The 11,062-nt window shown below is 37.6% G+C and overlaps 1 protein-coding gene across 8 annotated transcripts; it reads right to left on the bottom strand.

Annotated features, from left to right (window-relative positions):
• Positions 1–53: 53 nt before the first annotated feature.
• On the bottom strand, positions 54–9,190 carry cdk5rap3 (CDK5 regulatory subunit associated protein 3). 8 transcript variants are annotated; one of them, XM_051666873.1, is made up of 9 exons: positions 8,666–8,994; positions 8,311–8,356; positions 7,917–8,018; positions 7,657–7,766; positions 7,500–7,548; positions 7,199–7,377; positions 6,596–6,780; positions 5,362–5,529; positions 54–299 (listed from the first exon to the last, which is right to left on the bottom strand). In XM_051666873.1, the coding sequence occupies exons 4-9, from the start codon at positions 7,663–7,665 to the stop codon at positions 194–196; spliced, it is 696 nt and encodes a 231-aa protein (XP_051522833.1). In that variant the 5' UTR covers positions 7,666–7,766; positions 7,917–8,018; positions 8,311–8,356; positions 8,666–8,994; the 3' UTR covers positions 54–193. The 8 variants fall into 8 exon arrangements, with proteins under 8 accessions (XP_051522833.1, XP_051522827.1, XP_051522828.1 ...); XM_051666867.1 differs by lacking the exon at positions 8,666–8,994 and adding an exon at positions 9,105–9,190 and having other exon boundaries at positions 7,500–7,766; XM_051666868.1 differs by lacking the exon at positions 8,666–8,994 and adding an exon at positions 9,015–9,153 and having other exon boundaries at positions 7,500–7,766.
• Positions 9,191–11,062: the final 1,872 nt, after the last annotated feature.

The following is an 11,062-nucleotide window of genomic DNA, read 5'->3' as shown; positions in this document are numbered from 1 at the left end:
TTATTTTGTTTAAAAATGATTTATCTTGTCTCAATAAGTGACACAATGGAACGAATGAAATGGATGTAGAAGCGATGCAAGGTTTATTACTGTATATAATGCCTTCTCATTGAGGGTCATTGAGAACAATACAACCTGCATGTGGAGAGCTGGTGAGATGGAGAGAATCAATGACTGAGCGACACAGGCAGAGTTACAACAGCAGGGGTGCTGGGCCAGTTGTCTTGGCAACCTCAGCCTTGTGGGCCACAGCAGTCTGGGTCTTACCCTGGCCATTGCCTCTGAGCATCTGCCCACTGCTGGGAACAAGGGGATTTTTGAAAAGCAAATTTAAGCTTTTAGGACCCAAAAGATGTTTGATCAGTCACCCAGTGACCATTTTAGTCTTGGTTACTAATCAGTATGAGGATGATGTTTCAGTTGGTTGTTTGATAAATGGTTAGACCTTTGTCTTATTGCGGTCTTGTCTACTGGGAGGAAAACAAAGTGTTTGTAATGGCTGCTGTTTGAGGCTTCTGTGTCAGTAAACAGTGGCCTGTCTGGCCTGATTGATGGCACAGACGATGATTGGGCAAAGCGCAACCCTCTTCTTATAGCTTCATCAGAGACAGTGGGGGGAAAGGAGGAGACAGAGAGAAGAGAGAATGGATGCGTGTGCATGCATTCATGCATGTGTAAAACTGGAGCAGGGCTTTACAATTTTGAAAAACCAATGCCATGGATAATATCTTGGTTAAAGAGTTAGTTCACTCATATAATATACTATACTAATTCTCTCATCATTTACTCACCCTCATGCCATCCCAGATGTATATGACTTCCTTTCTTCTGCTGAACATAAAGATTTTTAGAAGAATATCTGGGCTATGTAGGTCCATTCAATGCAAGTGACAAGAACTCCAAAAAGGAGATAAAGTCAGCATTAAGGTAATCCATAAGATTCCGGTGGTTTAATCAATGTCTTCTGAAGCAATCCAGTTGCTTTTCGGCAAGAACAGACCAAAATAGAACTCCTTTTTCACTGTACATGCTTGACGCATGCGCAGATCGCTAGATGGTGCTATAGGAAGTGTAATCAAGCTTGAAATCATGATCGCCAAGGAGACTGCTGTCAAGATGTATGGTAAAAACTGTTATAATTTGGTCTATTTCTCACACAAAACCAACCGGATCGCTTCAGAAGACATTGATGAAGTCACTAGAGTCTGATGGATTACTTTTATGCTGATTTGATCTCCTTTTTGGAGTTCTAGTCACCATTGTATGGACATACAGACCTGAGATATTCTTCTAAAAATCTTTGTGCTGAAGATCATACACATCTGGGATGGCATGAGGGTGAGTAAATGAGAGAAATTTCACTCATCCCTTTCAATCTTGCCATGTCTACACTACCAAGACACGCAATATGTTGCCTTGTCTGAAATTAGAGTCCATTAGATCCTCAACCTTGTGAGCACAATGTGTACCAGCCATGTGATTAAACCAGTCGCACCAGGGCAAGAGAGAGACAACATAGTGATAAAGCACAAGGGGAGATACTGTATAAGGTTAGACATGTTTGGTTGTGTCAAAGTCTTTCTAGCAAGTCAGTCCACTGTCGGCCATCTTTGGAATGCTCTCGGGAAGCTATTTCCAGTCATGCCAGTGCAGCTCCTATCTACTTGAATGGAGAAAGACCAAAATCTCAAAAACGGTTTTACGATAAAAGATCAAAGAACATATTTCAAATCAGCTATAAAATCTGATAATACTGTTATAATAAATTGTGATACTTTACCTCATATTACACCCCCCCCATATCTTATATAGCTAATGTGCATGCGTGTTCAAGCATTGATTGACAGGTGATGTCTGTATCTAAAAGGTGATTAGCTCTTTTAACTGTAAGTCAGGACTTCCTTTCTACATCCGTTGACCATTGGTCGCAGTTGGGCGTTCCAGTTTCTCCCATTCATTTGAATAGAAGTGGCCCATCTCTGCTAAATGATCTCTGGTTGTGTTTATCTGAACTTCCCATTACAATTATATGCAAATTAATAATATAGAAAGAAATCATTGTGGTTAGGTGTTTGAAATAATCTCAAAACGGCAGCTTTATAAAGAGCAGCACTTTTAAAAATTCACTTAAATCTCTGATCTAAAAATTACATGTAAAAGAGATTCATTTTTTTCCCCCCTTGACCAAAATTGGGCCTGGTAATAGTATATTTAAATTTTGACCTCTTAAAAACAAATGAAGCCAGCTGTACAAGTCCCAGTTATTTACAGCCTTCTTTGAATATACAAGGAGCTTTGATTGCAACATTTTATTGCACTATAAAAAAATTAAAAAAAAGGAATCACAACAAACAGTTACCCACTCCATTTAAATGAGAAAGATTTATTAATGAAATGATACATCTGTGCAGAATGTAAATTGTCTTCTTGTTCACACATGAACACCCATGAGGTTGAGGTTGTTATATCGCTTTGATATGTCAGCTTCAATCTGTGAGAAAGTGAAAGCGTTAACCCTATTTGTAATTTTGGCCAGTCCAGGATTAAGTTTGCAGTAAACGTTACACTCACTATGAAGATTATCCACATCAGAAAATCAAACAGAAAAGGCTTTAGCTCTCTTTGACTATTAACTCAATTTGTCTTCTTAAAAATATTTGAGGCTGGGATGTTATTTAATGAAAATAATTTTTCACGCTATGTTTACAGATACACTAGCAAATCTATAAAACAGACTTCTGTTGTTCTCCCATTGAATTTTCAGTGACAATTTCAATATAACTTTGTGTTACATCTACAGTGCTGTGAAAAAGTATTTGCCCCTGATTTCTTCTGTTTTTGTATATATCTCATACTAAATTGTTTCAAAAATTCAAATAAAATCTAATATAAATCAAAGACAATTTGAGTAAACACAAAATACAGTTTTTAAATGATAATGTTATTTATTGAAGAAAAAAAGTTATCCAATACCAACTGGGCCTGTGTGAACTAAATCCCCAAATCTATGAAACTGCATTCACAATAGGGTTCAGCTGGACTAGACCAGAGATTATTTAGCAGAGATGAGCCACTTCTATTAAAATGAATGGGAGAAATTTGAACGCTCAACCAAGGAGCTGAGCGCCCAACAGTCAACGGATGTAGAAAGAAGTCCCGCCTTACAGTTAAAAGAGCCAACCACCTTTTAGATACAGACATCACCTGTCAATCAACTCTAGAATGTGCATGCGCATTAGCTATACAAGCCGGGAAAATTTAGTTTTTAGCATAATGTGAGGTAAAGAATCACAATTTATGATTCCAGTATTGTTAGATTGTATTGCTGATTTGAAATATGTTCTTTGATCGTAATCTTGACCAACCGTTTTTTAGATTTTGGTTTTTCTGCATTGAAGTAGATAAGAGCTGCACTGGCATGACTGGAAATAGCCTCCCGAGAGCGTTCCAACGATGGCCGACAGTGGACGGACCTGCTAGAAAGACTTTGACTAGACACACTCAGACCTGATTACTGCCAGCCCTGTTCAATCAAATCAACACCTAAATATAACTTTTTCAGCAGCATGAGGATGGCTCACCCAGTAGCACACTATGCCAAGGTTGAAAAAAATTCCAGAAATTATGAGGAAAAATGAGATTGAAATACATCAGTCTTGGAAGGGTTACAAAGCTACTTCAAAGGTTCTGGAACCACAGTGAGAGCCATTATCTCCAAATGGAGAAAACTTTGCACAGTAGTGAACCTTTCCAGAAGTGGCCGACCTTCCAAAATTCCTCCAAGAGCACAGCGACGACTCATCCAGGAAGTTGCAAAAAAGCCAAGGACAGCATCCAAGGAACTGCAGGCCTCTCTCGCATCAATAAATGTCACTGTTCATGACTCCACTGTCAGAAAAACACTGGGCAAAAATGGCATCCATGGAACAGTGGCGAGGCAAAAACCACTGCTAACCCAGAAGATCACTAAGGCTCGTCTGAATTTTGCCAAAACACACCTTGATGATCCTCACACCTTTTGGGAGAATGTTCTGTGGACTGATGACAGGGGTCCCGTCTGACGTAAATCAAACACAGAATTCCACAAAAAGAACATCATACCTTCGGTCAAGCATGGTATTGGAAGTGTGATGGTGTGGGGATGCTTTGCTGCTTTAGGGCCAGGATGAGTTGCAATAATTGAGGGAAACATGAATTCTGCTCTCTACCAGAAAATCCTAAAGGAGAACATCCGGTCATCAGTCTGTGAGTTGAAGCTCAAGTGCAACTGGATTATGCAACAAGACAATGATCCAAAGCATAGGAGTAAGTCCACCTTTGAATGGCTCAAAAGAAGCTAAATTAAAAGTTTTGGAGTGGCCTAGTCAAAGTCCTGACTTGAACCTGGCTGAGATGCTGTGGCAGGACCTTAAACAGGCAGTTTATGCTCGAAAACCCTCGAATGTGGCTGAACTAAAGCAGTTCTGCAAAGAAGAGTGGGACAAAATTCCACCAGTGTTGTGAATGACTGATCTCCAGTTATCAGGAGCGTTTGGTTGCAGTTGTTGCTGCTAAAGGTGGCACAACCAGCTATTAAGTTTAAGGGGGCAGTTAGTTTTTCACATGGTTGGTATAGGTGTTGGATAACTTTTTTGCTTCAATAAAAAAGCATATATATATATATATATATATATATATATATATATATATATATGAAACCTGTATTTTGTGTTTACTGAGGTTGCCTTTGTTTCATGTTATATCTTGTTTGAAGATCTAAAACAATTTAGAATGAAAAATACACAAAAATAGAAGAAATCAAGACAAGTGCAGGACAGTGCCAAGAAAGTCAGCATAAAGGTAATCTATAAGATTCCAGTGGTTTAATCAATGTCTTCTGAAGCAATCCAGTTGCTTTTCGGTGAGAACAGACCAAAATAGAACTCTTTTTCACTGTACATGCTTGACGCATGCGCAGAACGCAAGCATGGGCTTCATATGGTATTTCAGGTTTATAGTATAGACACTTAGCCACAGCTATTAGCTAGTGAACACAGATTGTGTAAAATCCCAGTACTATTGGAACGCTGCTTGCCCAATAAAATTAGAGGACTGGAACTGTTATAATTTAGAATTTTGCACATTTAATTTTACATAATAGGGAGAAGTGCATACATGCCAGGAATCAAACTTCTGCTATTATTTTCACTTTTGCAGAGACAGGAACATAAACAAGAAAGTGGCAAGACCATAAAACACATTGTTGTATAACAAAAAATGCATTATGATCAAATATATACTGATAATAGTTTCAGTCTATACTAAATTAGATTATCTATACTAATTACTAATTTGTGAACATCTTATGTTGTGTTGCTGTACCAGTTTCTGGAGTTCCTTGGTGCGAGTAGCCAGCAGATGCGGGGCTCCAGCTTGGCCTGTTCCTCCAGAAACTCCTGTCGTTTTTCAGACAGTGTGCCATGCTTCAGCACTAAGATATCAGCCTGCTTGAGTTTCTGCCACAGTAACTCAGACACACGCTCCACATACCTGAGACATAAACACAGAACACCAGAGTTGACAGTATCTGTCTGGAAGATTTTTAGCTAGTAGATAGGTATTTTTACATAATTTGTTTTAACAGTTAATGAGTAAATCCTGTGCCAACAATAAAAACTGGGGATGCACTGTTATAGAAATTCTGGTCGATAACCAGTATGATGGCTTATATTATAAATCCACACTGAGCACTTTATTAGGAACACCTAATTATTCATGCGATTATCTAATCAGCCAATCGTGTGGCAGCAGTGAAATGCATTAAATCATGCAGGAGCTTTAGTTAATGTTTACATCAACCTTCCGAATGGGTAAAAAATGTGATCACAGTGATTTCGACCGTGACATGATTGTTGGTGCCAGAAAGGCTGGTTTGAGTATTTTTGTAGCTACTGATCTCCTGGGATTTTCATGCACAACAGTCTTTAGATTTTACTCAGAATGGTGCCAAAAACATCCAGTGAGCGGCAGTTCTGTGGACGGAAATGCATTGTTGATGAGAGAGGTCAAGGTAAAATGGCCAGAAAGGCTACGGTAACTCAGATAACCACTCTGTACGATTGTATTGAGCAGAATGGTATCTCAGAATGCACAACACATCGAACCTCGAGGTGGTTTGGCTACAACAGCAGAAGACCACGTCGGTCACTTAATTAGGACCATAGTGTTCCTAATAAAGTGCTCAGTGAGTGTACACTGTTATGCATTAATATAAAAAAGAATTCACTTTAAAGCTCAGATCCAGCCAGCAAGATACCAGGCATCCACAGATGAATAACAGTTTTTATTCTTTGAAAATGTGGCATAAAAAAAGTCTACAGTTTGAACTTGAAGAAAATCAGCCCTAATATCACTAGTTCCCAATTTCAGCCTGATACGGTTGATGCAGCTAATTTAATATAAAATATAATATAATATAAAAATGCTAATGTTGGTCAATACGATCTCTGATATACAATGCATCCCTGTTAAAAATGAATAAAATATAGGTGAAATGAGTAAGGAAAGATGGTTGGAGTCCAGTGACTGTGTGAAAGTTTCATGAGGGTGTAATTACCATGGTGATGCCTGGATCATGAAGAGGTGCTGCATTCGTAGTATGGTGAGCCTGTTCAGCAGGCCACGCACCTCTGCCAGCATGACCTGCATGCACTTGGGAGTCTGAGCCTGGATCACTGAGGGAGCAAGCTGGAACTGACTCATGGCCACCATGTCACCTTCTTCACTCATCTCACTCAGCTGCTGACACAGGAACATTTCCAACATACCCAAAGAAAACACAAAAACAAAACACTTAGGTTGGTTTAAGTAGGGATTCAAATTTTCACTTTATTTGATACTCATCATAGTAAGAGTTAACTGTTGTACCTCCATTAGCTCATTGATAAACTGGCTTTGTGTCTATGAGTTTTCTAGAAGAGAAAGAGCTTCCTCACCTCAAGGACTTAAATACTGATCTGTTTCTCACCTACACCTATCATATTGCTTCAGAAGACATGGATTTAACCACTGGAGTCATATGGATTACTTTTATGCTAAACAGTCATGTTTTAGGTCAGTATGGGTTTTCTCTGTTGAACTAAAATAATTGTAATTACAATTTTAAGATTTTACATCAGTATTAAAAAACATCACCAATGTGAGATGCTCCTTGTCTTACCTTTATATCGTATTGTTTACAGGCCATGTAAAAACATTCCCTCGTGTCAGCAGCACCACTCTGACACTCCTGTTCTCGTCGGCTCAGCTCCTGCTGCAGCTGCTGAGCTTTAGACACTTGCTTCCTTAGAGCAGGTCCTTCATAACTTACACTGCGGAACAACAGACTGACCACTTCAGCTAGAGTTCAAAACACACATATACAGAATCATGTCACTGCCTCTAGCCTGTGTAACCACCATATTAAAAGAAAAAAATGTAAAAGTGAAATACTGTCTTAACTAATTCTGATGATTGTTTACCTAAATAGACATTGTCGTTTTCATAAATGGATACTATTTCTTGCCAGTCCTGTTGACGAAAAATAAAAACATACATTAGTGCATATATAAAAGTCTAGCATTAGGAATAATAAAGAAACTACACATTGAAAGAGAAAATAAAACAGATAACAGGTGCCTTCATCATCACTTTCGTTTGTGATGAATATCTGCCAAAAACATTTTTGGTGGAAGTTTCTGTTCCTTTCAATATTTAGATTATTTGTAAACAATGGAAGTAGTGGATATCTGCAAATCAATACAAAACTCAAGTCAACTCAAAATCAAATTAATAAACAGATCCAAAATTCAAGAAGACAGATGGATGAAAGTCTCAAAAACAATAATAATAATAATAATAATAATAATAAAAATGTAAGATTATATTAATTTACTTACATTATCTGGCATATCCTGAACGGCAGCATAGATTTTTCTCTCTAATGGTCATAACTGCACTTTGCCATTTCAGTGTGCAGTGCCTCCTGTCCACCATCCAGTCTAAAAGATGGAGACAAATGCAAGGCATTAAATGAATCTTTGTGTAATGATCTCCACTTTCTATTGTTTCACTGCAGCTCTTTATAATTAGAGAATCAGTTAGTGAAGGTTAAGAATATTAAAACACAATAGCAAAAAGGTCTGATAGCTCATTCACATCTAAACAAATGTGTATAAAGTTGAGCCCCATTCCATTAAATTAAATAAATAATAATAATAATAAAACAGAGTAACTTGATTCATATGTATACAATTGTGTAGGTGTGCATAAATCACTGTAAAGTAGTCTTACCTAAAAGTTTACTGGTTTGGATGTCAATAGGGAGATTCTGGATAATCTTTTAAAAATAGATTACAATAAAGTTAGATTATAAGCACTGTAACAATAATCCCCATATCGAATATGTAGTCACATTCTATTCCCTGTTTTAACATAATTTAAATGGAACCTGTATGAAAATCTCTACTGGAAAAACAAAGAAAAATAGGAATGTAGGTCAAGTAAAATGTCTTTATAAAAACAAAAGAATATATCGTTTGAATGATATGCATTGAAATATCATATATATATATTTTCTTGCAACAGAGTAAAAGACTATGAAAAAATAGTTAGCCTCAATTTAAGCCAAAGTATTTTCTTGCTTTACCTCCACTGTACCCGCGGTTGTCGTTATTTCGCTAAAAGAATCATTAAAACGACTCCATGCTTAAGCTCAAACCGATTACATGGCATGCAGCTCAAGTTTACATTTCCACTGACACGTACAGACACAGCGGACCAACTCTGCTGAAACTTCCGTATAACTTCCGTATAATGCCAAAATAAAAGTCTCTCGAAATTACTTTAAGAAGTTGTATCAAAATCAATCAGTCAAACAAAAATAAACAAAAATAAAGTTAATTTATTTATAACGCAGGTATGTTATATATTATATCTCCACTGAGCTCAAAAGTCTCTAAAATAAACTTACAATAAAATAGATTAACACAAATTACCTCTTTAACCTTAAAACACTATTATGACAACTGGCACAATTAAAACTTAAAGCTGAAGTATATAACTTTTTCTGTGTTCAAATATTTCACCTATCTCAGCTTCATATGCAGAGACAACTATTATTAAGCCATCCATATCCATATCCGTATACAAATCGCTCAGTTTGTTTTGAGGTACCCGCTTAATCCCGCCCCCAGAAAGTTATTCAACCAAAGATGTGAGTTGGGGGGGCGGGACTACCTATATGTTTAAGCAACCGCAGACGGGGGGCATATTTAGAAAACAAAGTTTATTTTTGCAATTCCATTTGGTAACGCTAGTGGCGCAGAGATTAGGTGCACTCAGTAATATTTTAGTTCGTCGTTGTAATCCATTTCGTCAATGAGTGAGGTGTCCAACAACAGGGCAGTTACTGAGATAACGCAAAGTTATTTCAAAGCAAGCCAAGCCACTCGGCGGCCATCTTGGGCACGCTTCTGGACAGGCTGGAGAGCAGTTTTCTATGTAAACATACAGCATGCATGTACAGCTCCTATCTAATTGAATGGGGAAAGACCGAAATCTCCAAACGGTTGTTCAAGATTACGATCAAAGAACATATTTAAAATCAGCATTTAAATCTGACAACAATGGTATCATTGGTTGTGATTCTTTAGCTCATATCACGCTAAAAACTCGCTATTTTCAGGCTGGTTCAGCTAATGCCCATGCGCGTTCTCGAGTTGATTGACAGGCCATGTCTGTATCTAAAAGGTGATTGGCTCTTTTACCTGTAGGGCGGGACTTCCTTTGCTACATCCGTTTGGGCGTTCCAATTTCTTCCATTTATTTTAATACCAGTGGTCCGTCTCTGCTAAACTTTCTCTGGATTAAACAGGTATTATTCAGATGGTCATGTGATCGTAACATGACAGCCACAATGAGGGGAACCTCTCAATGTAGAATAAAACAGCTTGTATAAAGTTACTGATATGACTGGAGTCTTCATCTCATGTGAATTATCATGATTGTATACATATGTTTCAAAATAAAAAAATGAGGAGTAAAACTTTTTAAATGAGAAAAAAACATACTGAGTGCACCTTTAACGGCAGTGCCCATTTTCTTGTTACTAAAAGACAGACTGCAGAAGTTGTATTGTCCACCAGATGCCGCACGTTCCTTCATGTTGACTCCAATGTCTCAGTATGGTCTAATGATAGGACAAAAGTGACTATACAGTAACTTGTTCAGTTCAATAAATGTTTTCCCCCACAGTCATAAGCTGACCTGGCAGTGGATAGTAACAGAATGTAATTGTTCTTTCAGTACTCTCTGCTTGCAGTTTGTACATTGAATTTCCACTTCATGCTTGCAGAGTTCATAATGTATTTCAACACACACTTTGTGTACATAAATTCATAGTGAATCTCCCGCTCTTTACTTAGTTATATTTGAGCAAGGTGGTTTTATAGATTTTTAGATAATTTGGGACTTTGGCTTTCAATGTGACTGCATGAGTCACACGTTTTTCCGACAAGAGACTCTTCCCCTCGTTTAATTGTCAGAGATTTGTAACTATTTCTTCAGACAGGCAGTTAATATCAACAAATAAAGATAAGTAATAAATGGGTTTAACGTAGCTAACAATTCAGCCACATTTTTACATTTAAAAAACGGGCCAGTATGACACATATGTAATGTTATGCAATGAAAACATCAAAGATAGGATTGTAGTTAACACTAAACTTCAGCTGCTTTTAAATGTTTGGATTCTGCAACACTGTACTTACTCAGTAAACCTCTCCAGGAGAGGCCTTTGACAATAGAATAATATTATACTTCAAGCATAGTTGGTTTAATCACTCCAAAGACTGCCTTACCAACTGCCGAGAGCAGAAATCAGAATTTTTATCCAAAGTCAGTTAAGCTCTTTTATGGTCTTGTGAAGCACAATGGCTGTAACAGTTAAGGGGAACCAGAGCCAATGTTTTATTTCCATATTTTTTCAATGACATTCAAACCTGCTCATATCTCAGCTGGCCATCCAGTATCCGTCTGTGATTTC

The sequence above is a fragment of the Myxocyprinus asiaticus genome, chromosome 32 (assembly GCF_019703515.2).
Source record: "Myxocyprinus asiaticus isolate MX2 ecotype Aquarium Trade chromosome 32, UBuf_Myxa_2, whole genome shotgun sequence".
NCBI lineage: Eukaryota > Metazoa > Chordata > Actinopteri > Cypriniformes > Catostomidae > Myxocyprinus > Myxocyprinus asiaticus.
This window is presented reverse-complemented; position numbering and strand designations above follow the sequence as displayed.

Bases quoted from the DNA above. Each gene is read 5' to 3' on its own strand.
- cdk5rap3 (XM_051666867.1), bottom strand. From the start codon at position 7,575: ATGTATGTTTTTATTTTTCGTCAACAGGACTGGCAAGAAATAGTATCC. The intron at 7,378-7,499 runs GTAAACAATCAT...TTTGAACTCTAG, and splicing joins AAACGACAATGTCTATTTAG to CTGAAGTGGTCAGTCTGTTG. The intron at 5,530-6,595 runs GTAATTACACCC...TTTATGTCTCAG, and splicing joins ATGATCCAGGCATCACCATG to GTATGTGGAGCGTGTGTCTG.